This window comes from Schistocerca serialis, chromosome 2 (genome assembly GCF_023864345.2).
Source record: "Schistocerca serialis cubense isolate TAMUIC-IGC-003099 chromosome 2, iqSchSeri2.2, whole genome shotgun sequence".
Classification (NCBI taxonomy): domain Eukaryota; kingdom Metazoa; phylum Arthropoda; class Insecta; order Orthoptera; family Acrididae; genus Schistocerca; species Schistocerca serialis.
This window is the reverse complement of record NC_064639.1, coordinates 326,661,957-326,684,257: the sequence shown is the minus strand read 5'-3', so window position 1 is coordinate 326,684,257 and position 22,301 is coordinate 326,661,957. Positions and strand designations below refer to the sequence as shown.

Below are 22,301 nucleotides of genomic sequence, written 5' to 3'. Positions count from 1 at the left end.
TAATAGGAGTCCAGATACTTTTGACCAGATATGTGTGCTAAAGTGTAAGTTTGGTATTAGCAGTGTAGTATTGTATTTTAAAAGGATTATATCATACTGCCAATATCACTTTTTTTAAAAATTCGGATTAGTCATCATACAGACAGTTTTCATGTGTGTGCTTAATGAATGAAACAAGTTTGAGAATCCTTCATCGTCTCCCTTTGTCAAAGAAATTTAAAGTATGTATACAGGAGCTTTACATTTTTATTTACAAGTCAAAGTAATTATGGAGGTACCTATGTTGTTACAGAAATTACAGTGTAATATGTTAATGATCTATATAAAGATATGCATTATGAATTGTTTATATGAACTTATATTAAAACTAGTTTCTAATAATGACAATGGTATGGTATCGCAGACTGACATAAGTACATCCAGAGCAGTCCTAGCTGAATCGCTCCAGTTAACATCACCCATCACTCTTTCTCTTACATGGAAAAACAGTCATATCTAATGATACCTAACACACAATTTTAGTAATCTAAGCACCATAAAACCTGTCTCACAATCTGATCCATCCATTGTTAATCACTTTTATAATTGTAGTGCTGCACTGGTAATTACTGTTTCATACTGATTGTTATGGCATAATGTTTTTAATGTGAAATCAAACAATGAGAACTCCTGGTAGGAATATAAGCAATGTAGGAAAAGATAGATTGCTACTTATCGTAACGAAGTTACGTTAAGCTGCAAACAGGCAACATTAAAATATACTTACACAGAGCTTTTGGCCACAGCCTTCATCAGCAAAAGAGAAACACGCACCATTAACACACATAAGCAAGCACACATCATTACCAACTTCCTCAGCTCGGACCAGAATGCAGCTATCACTCACGATACAAGCAGCAGTGTCATCCCACGTGATAGTTGCATTGTGGCCCGAGCTGCCAAAGTTAGTGGTCATGTGTGCATGAGTTGTGCTTCCTTGTGTGTGAGTGAATGGTGTGTTTTTCTCTTTTGCTGATGAAGTCTGTGTCCGAAAGCTTTACGTCTGTATCTTTTAATTGTGCCTGTCTGCAACTTAAGCTGTGCAGTGTGGTATAGTGGTTAGTGGCACTGGCTGGCGGTCTGTGGGTTGCTGGTTCAAATCTGACCATCGGCAATTATTTATTTTGTATTTAAAGGAAGGTCTTTATGTTTGTAATGTTTTTATATCTGGAATATTCGATAGTGTTACAAATACTAGCATTCTTTGTCCAAGATTTGTCAGTTCTGTTTTGACTGTACAATGGTGTGATAAATAATAAATTTGCTTTGATTCTAAGTATTATACTTTGTTGACGACCTTGCCTTCAGACTTGGACTTCACTATGGTTTTGACATGACAATATTGCACTCTAGTCAAGGTTTACATAATTTGCCTTCTTTCCATTTTATAATCAGTTACTAAGTAACACCAGAACCTAACTCCAAGAAATGCTCTGTAGCACATTCACCTGCCGAAGTTGTTTCCCAATACTTTATCACAACAGATAGTACAAAAGACACATTTTGGAGAGATCTTAATTGTTGTGTATGTTAGCTTCTCTCCATGCTTGATGTTTTTCTTGTTTTCATTCTAAACTTGAGATGTTTAGTGCTTTGTGTATGTTCAATCTGTGGTGTTTAGTAGTTTACGTCCAGTAATCATAATCTTGCTTCATCTGCAATCACTGACATGCAGGAATGAAAGGGCCTGCACAAAAATTTGTGAAAATAATCCTTACATGTGGGTGTTCTCATGTCCACGCATTGCCTCATTGTGCAAGCAGTCTGCTATAGACCCCCTTCTTTGCTTGGTGAAAAGACAGCAGAAATCAGAAATGCAAAAGCGACTCAGGTAAAGAAGTATCTAAATAACAGATGTACAAGAATACAAAGTTAAGATGTTTTGAGTACAAGAGCACAGCAAGGTTTTAGTTTTCCTGCTTGGGAAACAACAGCAATAAGACTGGCAACAACATTTCATTAGCTAGCAACCAGTGACTTACATGGGCCTACCAGTTTTAACTATTTATGTCACATTTGAAAACAAAGCATTTCAGTGATTATTCCTGAAACTGAGATATACTTAAGGGGGTACATTGGAGAAAATGGTTGTGTTTACATAACCTAACACAGTTTTTGGTGTCTGAAATATAATAGTTCCAAATTTTCCACACTATGTTATGGGCTACATTCTGGAATTTTTTCAAATTTTTTTCTCAGAAAATTTGATCTTGGCATGTTGGAAATTTTTGCAACACATGCTATTACACAAGGAACATTTTCACAAAAATTACTTTACTTACAACTTTCATATTGTGGTAGGTAATTCTTAGTAATCAAATAAGCAAATGTGTGGAACAGGTTTTTGATATCAGTTTTAGAGCTCTTGCAATTTATTTTAAAAAATTATGCGTGTGAAACAGAGCAATTTCAGTTTCACAGAAAAGTAAAAAATTTGTACCACAGGAAGTTGTAATACTATGAACAAAGTCTGCAGAAAATTTCACTTTTCTATCTCCAATGTTTTGGGGGAAAATGTTACTTGTACACAAAAAAATGAAAGTTCTGGGAAGTGCACATAAAAGATTTTATAAGGATTTACAGCATAAACTAGTACCTTAATATTGACCATAACCATACATTTGATCTTCATGTACCTGTTTCCTTCTCATCTGATGTTTCTGGCATGCCCTTTTGGGCTATATCCTTCACAGACAGTTCAGAACGTGGAACACACACAGTATCTGTCTTATTCAATAGCTTCTTGGTGAGGCAACCTGCAACAAATCCTAGTCCAGTAAGTGTCCTTATTCTTCCAATGTTACCATGATTAAACACCAGACATGCATCATATGTGGCAATTTTAACAACAGTAGATGAGCTAAATGTTGTTTTTGGGCCTCTCCTCCAAATGAGACTGTTGAAGCTCTCTTTCGGGTTTTGTGTTCCACCATGCATGGGTAGATTTCTTTAACAAATCTGGATGAGCTAGAAACTGGAATGTTGGCTTTATGGCATTTAAGACTGCTTCAGGAAGTCTGTATTTACATGAATAGGTTTTGGTTTCTACTTTTGCCTGCGTATTTTCACCAGGATATATCACACAATTCATGTACTGGCTTCTCATTAGTTGACAACTTGTGACAAAATATTGCCCACACTTTCTTCTGCATTGCCTTCAAATCTCCAGTTTTTGCCTTATTGCTTTGCCATAATTTATTTTCAAATTGCAGATCTCTTTGTCAGTCGAGCATTGTGGGCCACCCAGTGGCTTTCCATCTTTGATATTTCACCTTTTTTTTCTCGTTTCAGTGTCAGAAGTCTCCCACCCATCCTCTTCTGAATGTGCCACACACACTCTAGCTCTTTTCAATGTTGCATCCATGTCCATATGGCTTGCTTTTAAAACAGATTTGAAAGCACTAGAATCTCAATCACCAAGATATTTCACATATCTAATTCCACACCTCATCTCGCTCCGATGAAATATTAATTTCATTAGCACCATCATAATGCTTGCTGCAGATTATTTTGTGTTTTATGTGCCATTGTCTCTCTTCTTCCTTATTGCACAAATAGAGCAATATTTGGACATCACTGCAAATCCAAAACTTTTACTGTGTCAACACTTCTAACTGATGAAACACCATGTAGGGAGGTGTGGCCCCTTTTCATCCATGTGCTATCACATGAAACACACAGATCTGTAGAAGGCAAAGGGTCATTTAAACCTGTCTGAATGTCTTTGAAAACTGCTGCTGACAAACTGCTGTTGCATTGACAAACTGCTGTTGCATTCTGTTCCCAAGGCATCTAGAAGATGATTGTTTAGTGTTTAGTACGAGACAAATGGACATGGCATATTCATTATTGCACAAAACAAATTGCTGCCTTCCATTACAACATGAACACATCTCATCCTATAGCAGAATCTTGTATTGGCTTCATACATCCAATTCTTAGCAGTTGATGTTTTGACTTGAATGTCAGTTTGACAGCTGTCACAAAGCAAGTGCACATTACACACATTACATCTCTGTCATTGCTGTCATATAATCTTAAAGATTTATTGCCACAGTTACCACATGCGCACATATTTCTAATAGTAGAACACATGATTTCTAAATCAATTATCCTAAAACCACTATTCACTTTGTCTTTAGTGGACTGAAACTCCACCAATTCCAACTTTCTTCTGTGAACTGCTCTTCGTCTTAGCTTCCCAATTATCTTCCGCTGAATGTTGTCGACTCACTTGTAGAAACTGTTTATTCACACGTAAATGGTGTGCTTTAGCTTGTTTCTTAAAAACTTTACCACTATATCTTGGCATTGTAAATGGTAAATCATAGAAAAAAAGCTTGAACACAGTCGTAATTCTCATGCTAACAGAAGAACTGAAACGTTTGTATTTCTGCACCACAGGCAATAACAGCTGCCAAAGATAGCTAGTGGAAGGCAAAGATAACACGATGTAAACACGTCCACAGTGTTCTATACTTTTCCTATGCTTTTATGACAGCAGGAAGTAATAAAGCATCGCAAACAAGAAGAGTATCATCTAGAAAAGTGGGTGTAGCGTTGCAAAGTGACTGAAACAAGACAGCTTTTTTATCATTTGTAGTTCGAATTAATCTGTGAAAATTTGAGACAGTATTGCTATCATGCTATGGAACTATTTGGTGGAAAAAGTTTTTTTTTACCATTTTTGACCAATTCTGCCTGCGTTCCCCCTTAAGGGAGAGGTTTGAGGTCGTTATGTGAAAGTTAATTAACTTTCATTGCATCATTTGCATTTTATTTTATAAAAAAAGTTTTTCACACAACTTCAATCATGAAAGATTATATGTATTTAATGTTCTCAGATGGAACAAATTTGGGAATTTCATAGAAGCTAGAATGTATTGTAATGGAGGTTGTTCTCTCTACTCCCCCCTCCCTCCCCCCCCCCCCAAAAAAAAAGTGTCCTTTGTTTCTATTTGCAGTACTTTGCTGAGGAGCTATACATATCTCATCATTTCTTTTGTTCAGATGTCTGGCTCTTCAGTTGTGCTGTCAAGTTGCCATAGCATAGGTATTCATCCAGAGAAAATATACACTTTTCATAAAATTCTGGCTTGTTCTTTTATGTTTTCCTACTTACAAGCTTATGGTATCTTATTCTTTACAGTAACTTGATTGGAGACTTTTATCTAGTACTTGATGCTCAGAACATCACATCTCAAAATTTTTCAAATAATCTTCAGCAGCTGCATTCCATAAGACTATTCTTTGTAATCATGTATAAATTTAAGTGTACTTCCTTTGGTGTGAACAGAAATTATTGCACATAACTCGCTTCACAGCATCACATCATCACACTACACAAACACACGTGAACCCCAGGTGCCTGTCGTCTGCTAAAAAGTGCAATGATTCCCATTAAAGGGAGGAAGCAATGTGCCATATAAATGGACTCCATGTCCAGGAAATTATACGTGCACAAATGCGCATGCGTAGTTGCTGTGTTGGAAAGTTATGTGCATGTGCAAAGTTAACCACAGAAAGGAATCATATAGACGCACCTTAAGAACGAGGATTTTTTTTTCAACTTTTCAACTCCTCATATAAGGGAACTTGAAAATGTACATTTATGGTAGTGGAGAAATTCTGTCCCCCTCCCCTCCTTCAAAAAAAGATCCTCTTTCCCCCTCCCTTCCCCCTCCCCCTCCCCCTCACTGGCTAACTGATACGGATATGATAACCCCACATTTTGCATCTTGCAATCTTTGTAGCTGTTTGGATCGCAACATGCATTACACGTGGGTTGACTATACTTGGTATAGGAGCATGGCTGCGCTACTGGTTTTAATGTAATGTCTACATAAAATTTGTTCACACTCGAGTGTGTTCAAACAGTTGCTCATTGCTAGCAAGATTTTTTTTTCAAATCACTGAATGGAATTGTCTGGATAATAATAGAACTTGGTCATCGATTTGGAACACAAATGACATGAAACTGCTTAGTCTGAATGTGTTGGTTGCTGCTGGTGAATGAAATATGAGCAATGTCAGTATGCGAACTACTTGCTTGTAAATTACTGGCATCTTATTTTGTCCCCTTAGTGGTATCTGCAGGCCACTTTAAGGTACCACTTGCCAACTTGGTTTCTGGACCTCAAGGGATGCCATTGTGTTGGGATATGTGCTAATTAGTGAATAACACTATTGTTGTGTGTTGATTGTTGATGATCAGCTGAATTGTAAGTCTTATTGCAGTACCATGGCACAGTACACAGTTGGTTTGCTGACAACTGGGTGCTCTGTCACACTTTGGCAAGGTGGCCTGGTTTGCAGCATGTGCTACAGTATGGACACATGTAGCATTCATATGTTGGTAGCACTCAAGGGCTTCATAACAGACTTTGTATGAAACCCTAGGCAGATCTGAAATTTAACTTTCACCCAATGAGCCACTTAACACCACCACTTTCTTGTGCCTACACATAATATTTTGTGATGACAAACACAATAGTATTTGTACAGAAAAAGCCACTATCCATAGCACATAAATTGCGCTATAACACACAGTGTAAAAGTCCATTCACTCATTTTTGGCAGCTGAGTGCCATTTCTGTTTTCTCATAGTCTCTTGTGACAGTGCGGAAAATACCAATTTGGGGTGTTCTAAATGGTAACTTCGCATCTGCTGCCCTTTTCTACCCCATTTGAATGATCCACCTCATTGGCTTGCTCTGGCCTTCATTCGAGTTACTAATTGCCCCGTATTGTACTATTTTAGATAACTTGCTGACCTGAAGCTCTGACACACTATTAATTGGGTCTGCTGACCAGCTGACTGATGACCTCAGACGTTAAGTCCCATAGTGCTTAGAGCCATCTGCTGACCAGCTCTAGTAGCACAACTGCAACACCACTCATTGATTGGGTTAAAATATCATTCATTTGCTAGTAACATTGCCTCTTTCCTCTTATGTGCAGCCTCTGTGTATCATTTATGCACACATTGTGTAACACTGGGAACAGCTGACTGTCGCCAGCCATCCAACATGTTCCATGCACATCAGCACCACTGTTTCACTTAGTCAAACAGTTAGGCAAATTCTGTTATTTGGCACTTGGCTGGCATTCTTAGGTGTCAAAATGCTACTTTTATTTGCTTTAGTGAAGCTAATTTATACACTTCATAAATAACACTAATGACATTTGCAGAAAGTATTACATCAACCTTTTTGGTGTTAACATTTAACATTTTAAAATTAGTACTGTGTATAGATTATTATAATTACTACAATTTTTGAGTGTTCCATTCTTAACGGTCATTAATATTTGTGTTCTTTCTTCATGTTGTGGTAGTGAACTACCTTTATGGATGACCTTAAATTCTGTTGCATGGAGGAGACTTAACACTTTTTTTAATGGGAATGTAACAATTGCAGAAATTTCCTGAGTGTGCTTTTTATTTTATTCTTTTTAAATATCTACGATTTCTTTAGTAATGTCTCATTATGCTATGTCACAGTCCCCATACCTTCTTGGTGATTTTATCTGGTTCCTACTACTCGTCGTCACTGTGAGATTTGAGGCAGTGGTTAAGGCATTTCATCATTGAAGGTATATTAAACCCTACCCACTCTTCTTAATCCTGCTCTCGTTCTATATTACTCATTATTCACTTATTTTTATTTTGGGATTTTATTGTTTTCTGCCCTACTCTAAGTGACAAAACTACCAGGAAACGTGAAATGGATGACAAATGTACATAATAACTTTTTGAATATCTGAAATAATTTTAGGTAGCAGAGCTTTTTCTGACATTTTGACTGGCAACATTTAACGTTGCAATCATTTATGTTAGTAAGTTACTAAATTTTATAGGCAATAAGTGTGCATCATTGTTGTAAGATTTGAACTTAAGACAGACTATGACGGCCCACTTGATTCAGCAACTGGATTCTTTTTGTCACTACTGAGCCACTGGTTTCCATGCTCCTAAAATTCTTCTGAATAATTCAGAAGTTTGTTTTGCTGTAAAACACTATTATAAGCCCATTTGAATTTGTTGCCTTGTTTGTAGGTATGTTCCCGCCCAGGAAGTTGATCTTACCACGGAAGAGAAAGGACGACAACCTGTACGATACATTAAAAAAACATGTGAGTACCTTGAGATGGGGGGCGGGGCTTTTTTTTTTTTTTTTTTAGGATTCTAAAGTGATTCCTCATTCTTAGTTATTACTTTCACATAGAATACCAAAAGCTTCTTTCTATCCTTTTGTTGAACTTTCCAGTTCCGAAACAGATAGTAACAAGAGGTGTAAGCCAAAGATAATCCTGAATGTAAGAATTACTGCATGCAAAAAGATATACTTCTCTTGTCCAGTAGTGACATTAGCTGTCAGGTGGATAGTACGATAATATAGGAATAAAAACTACACCCTCTAGTGTTAAAAAGTAATTGAAACTGCTGAAAGTAATAAGATGCGAGAGCTGAGGGGATTTATTTATTTATTAATTACTTTTTTTACATTTGATGCTGTGTACGCTGGAATTTCACTTTCATCTAGGACTTTTTGTGTACAGATGCCTCTCATACAGTGACTGTTTTAACTAGTTAGAGAAAAAAATACGTACCTTTCATTTTTCATCTCTTGCTAACATATAACAGCCTTGAAATTTTGGCTGTGGGCAGACAGCTAGATTCTGACGTTTTAGTTTCTCAAAAGTATTTGACCTTTTAGCATAGTAATGACTTGCGTTAAATATGTAATTGTAAGGCATTTCAAAGAATTATTGGCCTTAGAGAATTCAAGATGATTAGTACGTAACTCATGGGAAGTAAATGTTCACAAGAAATATGGTTAGTAGTGAAAGAATGTTTGATAACATTGACAAAGTTTTCATACCCTGTCTGACCGGAAAAAAAGAAGAAGAAACCAAATGGTTGGATGTCGTCATGACTTTGTACATGTACACACCATAGGCAGGTTTGTGAATGATCGAGAGTTCTTTGTGTCAGGTAAAATGGCCAACTTAGTGCATTGGTGTTGTTCATGTTTAATGTTGTTACCAGGTCTAGTATGGTATGTAAGGGGGTGTGAAAAGTTTCTGATTTCGAGAGATAACTATTAAGAGAATGGAAATGCCACATACTTGCGAGACAGCATTAGCAGCACCTTATAGGACCGTATTGTGGGTCTCCATTTGCCCAACAGGTCAAATCGAGTATTATCCTGATTTGTAACCTATTTGAATATGATGGTGAACCAAAGTTGGACTGCATGGGTGTGTGAAACCAAGCATACTCGTTCACTAGTTTCTGGTCGACCACTTCTGACCACTGCAGGGGAGGATCACCATATTGTTTGTCAAGCTCTCCACATCTGCACCTGGCATTCAAGAATAAGTAATGGACCCCCTGCGACATTCTACCATCCCACATCATTGGTCAGAGACCAGTAGAAACTAATCTATGGATTACAGTCCCTTGTGTAGGCTGCCATTAATACCACAACATATACAACTGTATATGGAGTGGTGCTGTGATGGGGAAGCGCGGACTGCTGATAAATAGCATCACATTGTATTCAGAAATGTATGGCAGTTCTGCACTACTGCAGATGACCATTGGCGATAATAGCAGCAACATGTTATTCCTGGTATCAGACTGTGGGGAGCTGCCAGGTATGACTTTAGATCACACCTGGTAGTGACTGATGGAACTCTTGATGACACAATGGTACATCAGGGACATCCTATGTTCTCATTTGTTACCTCTCACGTGACGATATCATGATGCCATTTTTCAAAAAGATAATGCTCGCCCATACATGGTAGGTACGCACGTGTGTGAACTGTGTGTATGATGTATTCATGTGGCTAGCAAGATCCCCTGATGTGTCCCCAATACAACATGTTTGGGACTAGCTTGGACATCAGATCTGTTCAGAGCCAGTATCCAGAATATCAGAGACCAGTTTCAACAGTTGGGGGCCAGATTGGCTTAGGAGAGGTTGCAATGGTCTTATGACACCCTTTCCAATTGATCTGCATGCATCCAGGCCAAAAGGGGTCAAACATCATACTGATCTCTGGCGATACGTATCCTGGACAAGAAAACTTCTGTTTTGGAAGGTATTTTTACATTGATATAGAGACCATACTGCTTCTGGCAATGTTGGGTAATTACACTACTGGCCATTCAAATTGCTAAACAAAGAAGAAATGCAGATGATAAATGGGTATTCATTGGACAAATATATTATACTAGAACTGACATGTGATCACATTTTCACACAATTTGGGTGAATAGATGCTGAGAAATCAGTACCCAGAATAAACACCTCTGGCCGTAATAACAGCCTTTATACTCCTGGGCCTTGAGTCAAACACGGCTTGGATGGCGTGTACAGGTACAGCTGCCCATGCAGCTTCAACACGATACCACAGTTCATCAAGAGTAGTGACTGGCGTATTGTGACAAGCCAGTTGCTCGGCCACCATTGACCAGACGTTTTCAATTGATGAGAGATCTGGAGATTGTGCTGGCCAGGACAGCAGTCGAACATTTTCTGTATCCTGAAAGGCCCGTACAGGACCTGCAACATGTGGTTGTGCATTATCCTGCTGAAATATAGGGTTTCCCAGGGATCGAATGAAGGGTAGAGCCACGGATCGTAACACATCTGAAGTGTAATGTCCACTTTTCAAAGTGCCGTCAATGCGAACAAGAGGTGATCCAGATGTGTAACCAATGGCACCCCATACCATCAAGCCGAGTGACACGCCAGTATGGCGATGATGAATGCACGCTTCCAATGTGCATTCGCCACGATGTCGCCAAACACGGATGCGACCATCACGATGCTGTAAACAGAATCTGGATTCATCCAAAACAATGAAGTTTTGCCATTCGTGCATCCAGGTTCATCGTTGAGTACACCATCGCAGGTGCACCTGTCTGTGATGCAGCGTCAAGGGTAACCGCAGCCATGGTCACCGAGCTGATAGTTCATGCCGCTGTAAATGTCGTCGAACTGTTCGTGCAGATGGTTGTTGTCATGGAAATGTCCCCATCTGTTGACTCGGGGATCGAGACGTGGCTGCACCATCCATTACAGCCATGCGGATAAGATGCCTGTCGTCTCTACTGCTAGTGATACGAGGCCATTAGGATCCAGCACGGCATTCCATATTACCCTCCTGAACCCAGCAATGTCGCGATACGATAAACCGCAATTGCGATAGGCTACAATCCGACCTTTATCAAAGTCGGAAATGTGATGGTACACATTTCTCCTCCTTACACGAGGCATCACAACGACGTTTCACCAGGCAATGCCAGTCAACTGCTGTTTGTGTATGAGAAATCGGTTGGAATCTTTCCTCATGTCAGCACGTTGTAGGTGTCGCCACTGGCGCCAATCTTGTGTGAATGCTCTGAAAAGCTAATCATTTGCATAGCACAGCATCTTCTTCCTGTCTGTTAAATTTCACATCTGTAGCGCGTCACCTTCATGGTGTAGCAATTTTAATGGCCAATAGTGTACTATGTATCAGTGAGTTTGTTTGTGAAATTTGCAGGAAAGATATGTGGCTATTAGTTGAACTCCCTCTTTCTCCCTGCTTTGCAAAACACTTGTGCCTTACATTAAGATAACTGTTATTTAAAGAAGACTATCTACAGCTTTGCCACCATATGGTGCATGCAGGGATATCTTGTACCATTGCTAGTCATTTTCATTCCTGTTCCACTTGCAAATGGAGTTGTGGATAAAAGTTTGTCTATATGGTTCCTTATGAACTCAGATTTTTTATCTTCATTTGGTTCTTCTGTGAGATGTGTGATGGTTGCAGTAGAATCGTTCTGCAGTCTGCTGGAAAGCCAGTTCTTCAAATGTTCTCAATAATGTTTCATGAGAAGAATGTTATCTTCCCTCCAGGGATTCTTTTTTTGTTTATGAAACATTTATGTAATACTCACATGTTGATCAAACCTACTGCTAACAAATGGCCTCTGAACTGCTTGTATGTCTTGCTTTAATGTGACCTGGTGGGGAAAGCACTTGAGCAGTACACAGGAATGGGTCGCACAGTTGTTCCATACATGGTCTCCTTTATAGATTAGCAACAGTTTCCTAGAGTTCTCTCAATAAACCGAAGTTGATAATACACCTTCTGTACAGCTAACCATATGTTCTTGTTCTATTGCGTATCGCTTTGCAGCATTACACCTAAGTATTTAATCGATGTGACTCTGTCAAGCAGCACACTACTAATTCTGCATTCAAACCCTTACGTTTTTCTGCATTTAGAAAGCATCATGTGTGGCTCAAGCAACTCAGTAAGTCAGCGTATGCCTGTTCTGTATTGATATTCTTTACCTTAAACATTGTAGCAAGTGACAGTTGCTGTATATTGTAGTATGTAATACTTGTCTCTACTTCCTAACACTTGTGTCTACTTCTTTTTTGACGTGTTTTGCTGATCTGCTTTTCAGATTCCCCTTCCCCATTGTTGTTGACACCAGAAGTACTCCTTCTAAGAGTATCAACTAATCTGTGGGCAATATCTTTGGCATGATTTCTGTATTCATTTTCATTGTTTTTGGGATACAGGAGAATTTACCATTGGACCTGTGTTTTGCCGCAACAGTGTATTGCCTCCTGTGTAACTGTTGCTTTCCTGCAGTTTATAATTTGAAACCGTAAATTTATAACTGATTTTGATACAAATGATCATGTGTGGATGCATTATATGTAATTCATGTCATTAATAGTAAGTGTAGGATGTGTGATGAACCTTTTGCAGTTATGTGATTGGTTTTGATCAGTTGTCACTGAACATATTGTTCCTAATTATAGTCTTCTTGTGAATAGATGCCTAAGGATGGTCTGCTTTGATCAATTACCACAGAACACGTAGTCCCTAATTATAGTCTTTTTTATTGGGTGTAGATGTGTGAGGATGATCTTTTGTTTGCTTGAAACTACTAGTGTTCCAATAAAGATGTAACGTAACAAATACCTGACAAAATCATGTGGTTTTTTTTAAATGTTTTAAAGCTCTAAATCACCATCACCACAAAGTAATGGTTGATAAAGATTATTTGTTTCAATACTTTCCATTATTTCTGACAATCACTTGCACAGTACCTTAGTAGTGGTGTGGCAGTTAATGACATTATTTCTTGAATTTCATTTTTGATTGGCCATTGGGGAAACAAACATAAACTTAAATTTTCTGTTCTCATTCATGGCAATTTCCTAGTTTTAGGATAAGACCTAGTAACATCAGTAACTATTTGATTCTGAGACCGAGTTGTTCAGTGTTACGGAATTCAAAGCCGCTTATTTTATGTTTTTGGCCAGAGATCAAGGCTTTTTAGCCCAAATATCTCCAATGCTTCCTTGCTTTCATGTCATAATTCATCAATGGTACATATACAGTTAGGACAGGTCAGGAGATTTTCCGTATCCTGATAGTCACCAGAATCCCATCTGTCATTGTACTAATCTGTAAGGCCCCTTGGTCACGTTCGCTCGTTCAGAAGCTACAGTGGTACTGTCATTACCCTCATTCCTAGAATTTGTAGCCTAGCAGAATTCCACAAGGCAGAATACCCACTGTACCTCATAGTAAATGGAAACAGCTGAATGACATTATCTGTTGACACAACATTTGACTTTCAAATTACAGCATCTAGTTGCAAAGTTTGTGAAGGATTCTACACATTTTGTGGAAATACTTCATATGATGTCAACAGACTTATTTGTGAGTTTTGACATTAAATCATTATTTACAAATGTTCCTACACAGGAAGTTTTGGACCAGGTGGAAGAGAAGATATCACCAAACAGAGCAGAGCTAGTGAAACATTGCCTACAATCCAGCTGTTTCAAATGGTGAAGAGTTTTAATAAACAAGAGTAGCAGTGGATTCTTCTTTGTCCACTTTTGCTCAAAATACCTTCATCGTCATTAGGCCACACAGAGAGGACACATTTCCTTATTTCTACAAGTCTCTCAACAGCATCCATCCTGAAATCAGTTTCACTGTGGAAAGAGAGGTTGCTCATGGTTTACCTTTCATTTATATCCTGATGGAAAATTAGGACACAAATTATACAAGAAATGCAGAAGATACTTGCATGTGGATCCTCAGCACCACCCACTGCAGTAAGAGAAAGTTCTCAGAACATTGACAGCTAGAACATATCTTGTCAATGATGAAGAAAAGTTAAAATGAGAATTAAGTCATCTAAGGAAAACATTGACGTTGAATAGCTATTGATGCTAAGTCAGCAGATAGGGGTCTGACTGAAATGTAAAAGAGTAACAGATAGGAAAGAGAGAGAACAGATAACATGACAATAATTGGTGTACTTTGTCGCAAATAATGAGCATGATTGATTGAATTAGAAATATCCTCTGTCACAAAGGTCAAAAGCTAATTTTTTTTCAAGTGACCATAAAATAAAAGATGAGTTGATATTGATAAAAGACCAACCATATCCACCACAGACTGTTGCAGTAGACAGAATTAAGCCCAAGTGTGATAAAATATTCAAGGGGGAGACATGTTGTACAGGTAAAGAATGGTAAAAGATGACGAGCACTACGTGTGGCTCAAGCAACTCTTCATTCAAGATACAGATTTTTTTCCTAATGTCCTTATTTTAGCTAAATCACCACAAATATCTAACAAAAAGTCATACAGACAGTTGAAATTGCTAAAAACCCTATGCAAATATGATCAGCCATCACTTGCACTCACCCCACCCCCCTTCCTCCCAGCTAATGGAATGCCACTAAATGCTTCCTCCAGTTGTGGAAATGTAATTGAATAGTTAGTCATAAATATTTACACCAACAAATTCACTAAATACTCTATTTAAGTTTGAGAAACTTCAACAGTGTTCAGTTATTTCCTTGGAGGAGACCACAATAAGAAAGCTGAAACGTCAGGTCCAAAAATTTGGGATGGAATTGTGTGGTACCAAATCTCAAGAACTTTTTACTTCATCGACATTGGCCGTGAAAGACAACATTCTTATATAACTTGTCCCAAACCTGAGATTCATCAACTTCAGCTTGCATGTTCCGCATAATCATGACCAATATTTTTATATAAAGTGAACATTTCTGTGTTTTAAATGTTTCTAATGAATAATTAGCATGCGCGATAATAATATATGTACATCATCTCAACTGTTAACATTCTATGCCCTTTGTGTTTCAGTGATATCTGGAAGAGTACTAAATCTTATAAACTACAATGAACAAGCTTATTTCTGTACAGATGAATTTGTTAGAAGTTTTTCTAAATTTAGTGGAAGACATGTCTTATTAAAAATTCTCGATACTACTGGCATGACTCTACCATTCGTTGAAGTAAATAGAACAGATAACTTTGAAATGTTTCAGATGCTGGACAAGTAAGTTTTTAGAAGTACTGTCTTTTATAAATTATGTTCATGGCTTTGTAAGTAATTCTCATTTGAAAACTGCATTATTTCTATCCCAAGGAATGTATATATAATCCATACATAACAGAACCACATTTTCTGAAATATTTTTTAGTAGAAATACAATATCTCTAGTTTGGTAGTCATTGTTGATCTTGATATTTAACATTGTTTCAGAAATTTTACATTAAGCACTGTATTTTACTTGCTGAATTTAATTTTAAAACACTAATGGAAATTCCTGGATGGAAAAATAAGGCAACCACTCACCCATAGCAGACTGCTGTGTGCAGCACAAAAACATGTCATGGGAAACAGTATTCATACTATCTTGGAGCTCTTGCTCTTTTTATAGTAAAAGTGCACAAATTCACACAAATACCCAAACATATAGAGAGAGAATGCCCACATGGGGAGGTGGGAGAAAGAGTGGTGTAAGAAGCCACTACACACCTGGACAGGGAAGGAGTTGGGGAGTGATGTAGACAAAAGAGAGGAGGAGAAAGATAACGTAAGGCAATGGGAAACAGGTTAGTGCAAGTTTCAGCTGGGGGCTGAGAAAGTGTAGGATATGCAGAGAAACAGTTAACACCTACATAGTTCAGAGAAACTTGTACTGGAAGAGAATATCCAAGTGGCCCAAGTAGTGAAGAAGCTGTTGCATTAATTAGTGTTGTGGTATGCAGCATTTTGACAACTAGTTGGATAAGTCTGATGTTTGCCACAGTTTGGTTGTGGCCATTTGTACAAGTAGACCGTTGATTACTTGTCATGCCCACACAGAATTTCGTACAAAAGTACAGCATAGTTCAAATATAACACATCTGCTTTCACACATGGCGCTGCCGTGTATTGTGTCTGGATTACAATAGGAGATGGTGGGGGGGGGGGGGGGGGGGGGACGACACTTACGGCATCTGGGTTGACCACAAGGGAATGACCCATGAGGTGCAGGATTGAAATAGGGGTGGACAAGGATATTCTGTAGGTTGGATAGGTGATGGGGACACTACTTTAATGTGGGTCCAATTTTGGGTAGGAGGATATCTCTCATGTCTGGCCACGATGATGAGTAATCCAAACCCTGGCGAAGGATGTGGTTGAGCTTTTCAAGACCAGGGTGATACTGGGTGATCAGAGGCATGTTGGCTGGTTAAGAGGGTTACTGGTGTCAGAGTAGGTGGTGGCATGGGAGATCTGTTTATGGATGAATTGGATAGCAGATTGTGTGTCAGTAGAGGCCCTGGTAAGGTTTTCATCACATTTCAACAACTGCTTTCCACTGCAGATGTGGCATCCACTAGTGGCAAGGCTGTGAGGAAGAGACTTCTTGACATGGAGCAGGTGATAGATGTCAGAGTGAGTCACTGTTGGCAAACCCTACGATGCTATAGATCTGATGCCTGGTGAGAAGCAGGTAACAATTTGGTTTATTGACATAAGACATCAACCAGAATGATTTACCCATTGAATCAAGCGTATAAACATTTGATAAGTGGTCAAGAGATTAGAAAGACGAGCTATATAGCCTTTGCACACGTGGGTGTACATATAAAAGCGTAATATGAACTTCTCATGGACATGGCTAGTGACTATGAAAATAGTCTGTCATTTGAAGGCAGGTCTCCAGAAAAGCAAGAGTGAACACCAATACTTTGGCCAAAGCATGTAATGGTTGAAAATAGCTCGCTGTGAATGTGAAATCTGTGCAATGGAACTCTGGTATAAATGAACTAGCTACATGTTCCCCACGCCTCGTGCAGTAGCGACTGGAAATTCTGAGTCCAGTTTGGCCTCTTTACTTTGCTCTGAGTCGGAGACATGTCTCTATGTGAATGTCTTCTGTTGCTGCCTAAACTGAGAAGTGTTCTTGACGGCGTCCCTGAAGCAAATATACTCTGTGATGTCTCACTGGCTGATAGTAGCAGACTTTGCACAGTCCAATCAATAACTAGAAGTTAAACAGCTTCCTATTTTTGCAGATTTCGTCAAGGTTTTGTTAACAAATAATAGTGTGATACAGGAAGGAAGGCAGAAAATCTCACACACTTCATAACAGATTTTCAGCCCCAGTCAGCTAAAAAACTCGCACATAGGCACTTGTGAGGAAATTGCACCTCCTATCGAAATAATTACTTTGAACCAATCACAGGACCCCTTACTCAGATTTAAACGAACATTCCTGTGTGGCACGACACCATCAATAGTTGGACCCACAGTCTGAAGCTCTGTGTTTTCACCTGGCCTTCAGATCTTACCCCGCCAAAAAGGCCTGCTTATAGTGTATTCTACAGTGCAGTTTTTATTGAACTCAGTCCACCCATTGCTCTGGTTCTAGATGTTGACAGAATGGCAACATTATTGCTCCCATTTGAGCCTCTGGGCTCGCGTATTTATCTGTCTTTTCTCTATGCCTCTGACATCATTCCTGTAGAGGGGATAAGTGGAGTGCTCCTTAATAATTACAATGCCAACTTTCCTCAGCCCACTTCATTCTTACATACAGGTTAGGAGGCACTGTTGTAACTGCAACGTATGGGTTCTTCAAAGCACATCAGTGCCCTGTGCTGCCCTGATCACTTCACAGCTGTAAACAGTGCCTGCTGGGCCATGCCTTCTCATCTGTGAGTGGCATCATTAACCTGCCTCACAGAATTGTTTGCTAAATATTAATATTGCCCACACCTGCCATCTGGTGTGACAATCGGTCCCTTAACTACTACCCTTCAGCCATAGCTGTGCAAAATTTTCAGGAATTCCCCAAATCCATGCCTTTACTTGACTTGTGCAGTAACAGTTGTGATCGTCTATACTTTCCCAGGTTAAATGTGATCAGTAAGCAAGTGATTCAAATACTCACCCTTTTATAGAGTCACAAGAAAGAGAGACTGCGAGTACTCATGGAATCCTGGCAAATGACTGACAAAATCACATTTGTTGATCTGAAAACTGGCTACAAAAATTGTAGGGTTCCAGGCTTTGGAAATCATGTTGGAGGTCAACAGATTCATATGTTAGGTGTCACTTGAACTGTTAAACATGCCCGTAAGATGCTACAGATCCAATCCCTGGTAACATACAGGGAAGAGAGGCTCCCATAAGATTATGCATATTTAATAGAAACAGTCTCATGCAGTGGATAACATATTGGGGATGGCCCAATTAAGCATGAAAGTATGGGTACCATATTTTACACTGATTTATTAATGAAGGTACTTGTCAAACTACAAAAGGAAACTAACCATCACTATAACAGTCTGGTGTTTTGACATAAGAAATCAGTCAAAATGATTTACCCACTGAATCAAGCATATAAATATTTAATAAGTGGACAACAGCCTGCAAATATGAATTATAGCCTTGGCATAGGCAGGTGGACGTAATATGAAACTATATTTGGGGTATGGCCAGTGACTGTTAAAATGGTTAGTGATTTGAAGACAGTTCCCCCAGAAGCAAGAAAGAACACCAATACTTTTGCCCAAACCACCTGATGTGCCTACTAGCTGTCTGTGAATGTTAAATCTGTGCAATGAAACCCCGGTGGAAATTAGCTAGCTTTACATTTCCTTGCTTTGGTAGCTGCATCGACTGCACATGCTTACTACTCGTAAAAGGTGCTAGTGTTGAAGATGGCTCGGCCTCAGTACTTTTCCATTAGTTGTAGACATATCTCTCAGAATATCTTTTGTGCCTATCTGGAGTGAAGTGTGTACTTGATGGCTTCTCTGAAACAACTTAGTTGGTCCTGCCAGTATCAGAAGCTTGCTGGCCAATTGCAGCAGACGTTCTGAGCTCTGACCATTAATAATTTTATAAACAAGTTCGATAGTTTCTTACTCTCGTGGATTTTGTGGTTGTTAACCAGTAATGGCATGGCATGGGAAAGAAGGCAGAAAATCTCCACCACTACATGACGCATTTCCAGTAATAGTCAACCGAAAGCCTTACCTGTAGGCACACATGGGAAATCACGCTTTCTATAGAAGTAATAACTGTGAGTCAGTCACAGAACCCCTTAGTCAGACTTAAATGAACATTCCTGTGTGGCACGGTAATGTCCAATGGCTTGTTCCTTAGTGTGAAGCTCTTTGTTTTCACTTAGCCTTCAGTTCAGATATTACCCAGCCAGAAAGGGTGGTTGTTGTTTTTTTTGTGTGTGTGTGTGTGTGTGTGTGTGTGTGTGTGTTTACACACAGTCTGCCCTGTCCTACACACCATACCTGCTCAGAGACAGTTTTCAGCACCAGACATTTATTTTAAGATGGAAGGCACACACCTAAGTTTTACAGGGATTTGGATTGAGGAAGTTTTCTTTACAGTAGACAGCTAAGTCTTTGAGAGTCCACATTAATTTCCCTTCCAGTTCCTCATGCGATTTTCCTTATGCAGCCATGGTAGTAATTGTCATATATAAACTGTCTCGTTTTTCCGAAACTCCTTCATGAAAGAAGAAGTAGTAAATATTCCTGAATTCCAATCAAGAACAACTGCCAAGATGAGAAACATAGAAGAAAATATCCTCATTGTAGCAAAGCAGCTTAAATCACTTAATAAAGGCAAGGCCTCCAGTCCAGATTGTATACCAGTCAGGTTCCTTTCAGAGTAAGCTATACAACAGCTCCGTATTTTGCAGTTGTATATAACTGCTCGCTCGCAGAAAGATCCGCACCTAAAGACTGAAAAATTGCTCAAGTCACACCAATACCCAAAAAGGGAAATAGGAGTAATGTGCTGAATTACAGGCCTATGTCACTAATGTCTATTTGCAGTAGGGTTTTATAACATACTGTGTTCAAACATTATGAATTATCTCAAAGAAAATGATTTATTGACACATAGTCAGCACGGATTCAGAAAATATTTTTCCTGTGAAACACAACAGTTCTTTATACTCATGAAATAAAGAGTGCTATTGACAGGGGATGTCAAATTGATTCCACATTTTTAGATTTCCAGAAGGCTTTTGACACCGTTCCAATCAAGCATTTTATAACCATACTGCGTGTTCATGAAATATCACCTCAGTTGTGCGACTGGATTCATGATTTGGTATCAGAAGGGCCATAGTTCGTAGTAATTGATGGAAAGTCATAGAGTAAAACAGAAATAATATCCAGCATTCCCCAAGGAAGTGTTATAGGCCCTCTATTGTTCCTGATCTATGTTAATGACATAGGAGACAATCTGAGAAGCCCTCTTAGATTGTTTGCAGATGATGCCGTCATTTACCATCTTGAAAGTCATCAGATGACCAAAACGAATCGCAAAATGATTTAGGTAAGATATGTGTGTGGTGCGAAAAGTGGCAATTTACCCTGAATAAAGAAAAGTATGAAGTTATTCACATGATTATGAAAAGAAATTTGCTAAATTTTAATTACACGATTACGCGATGATTCAACTAAATACTTAGGGATTACAATTACAAATAACCTAAATTGGAATGATCACATAGATAATGTTGTGGGTAGAGCAAAACAAAGACTGCAATTCATTGGCAGAACACGTAAAAGGTGCAACAGGTCTACTAGATAGACAGCTTACACCACACTTGCCCATCCTATTCTGGGGTATTGCTGTGCGGTGTGGGATCCACATCAGGTGGGAGTGACAGATGAAATCAAAAAAGTTCAAAGAAGGGCAGTTTGTATTATCGCGAAATAGGGGAGATAGTGCCACAGACATGATACGTGAATTGGAGTGGCAATCATTAAAACAAAGGTGTTTTTTGTTGCAATGGGATCTTCTTGTGTAATTTCAATCAGCAGTTTTCTCCTCCAGTTGCAGAAACATTATATTTGAACCCAACTGCATAGGGAAAAATAATCATCATGATCAAATAAGAGAAATTAGGGCTCATACAGAAAAATTTAAGTGCTTATTTTTACCGCGTGCCATTCAAGAGTGTAACGGTCGAGAGACAGTGTGAAGGTGGTTCATTGAACCCTCTGCCAGACACTTAATTGTGGATACAGAGTAATCGTGTAGACGTCTCACTGTTTACAGGCTGGTCGTTTGTGTAAATGTTATTAAAATTGGTAACATGACTCTGCATTGGAGTAGGGCATTCTTTTGCATTCTCCAGCCGCTGTTCCTTCCCTGTAGTGTCAATATAAACATTTATTTTAAAGGATACGTGCTACTAATTTTGTCGTTCCGAATCCTTAGTCATGTTACAAAATTTAACAAGCAACTGTTGGTGATTGACATTATCATAGGCAGCCAAGAGATCTGCAAAAGTGATTTGAATTATTTGCTTTGTTCGAAGCTGTCTTCTTTGTGTTGGGTTAGATTCAGTATTTGGCCACAACATGACTGACTAGGCATAAATCCTGCTTGTTCTGGTATGATATTGGTCTTTCTTGTGCTAAAAATTCTGTCAAGAACTATTCTTTCAAGTGCCTTGTACAGACGACACAGAAGTGACACAGGCCGAAGTTTTGTGGCTCTGTAGATTCTTTCCTGGTATTTAGGATGACTAACACCTCCAGACTCTCAGAATGTGAATGGTAGTGATAAAACTATTCATTTTAGGGCTGCCAGCTCAGAATGCTTTATTTGTTCAGTGCAGCTAGTAGCTTTGTTTTGATTCGTTTAGTGAAGCATTCTTCTTAACTCTTCATCACTGAATGAAGTGTCGAGGGCAGCCACTAAAGTACTCATGTAGGATTAATAATTTTTTTTTTTACGTAGTATTTCCTCTTTTAATACAAGGCGGTGAGCTAACCTTTTGGGAGCTACTCCAGTTAGATCAGATGCTGGAGTCCTAGGATTGTTGTGGAGACTTTTTACTAACTTCGATGCTCACCGGTATGTC

General features: G+C 38.8%; 1 protein-coding gene across 1 annotated transcript in view; it reads left to right on the top strand.

The window, feature by feature from the left end:
* Positions 1-22,301, top strand: part of LOC126457138 (uncharacterized) — a 288,468-nt gene that overhangs the window by 248,038 nt on the left and 18,129 nt on the right. The window contains exons 17-18 of the mRNA XM_050093206.1: positions 8,096-8,172; positions 15,256-15,451. Coding sequence (XP_049949163.1) covers positions 8,096-8,172; positions 15,256-15,451 — 273 coding nt within the window. The remainder of the gene's footprint in view (positions 1-8,095; positions 8,173-15,255; positions 15,452-22,301) is intronic.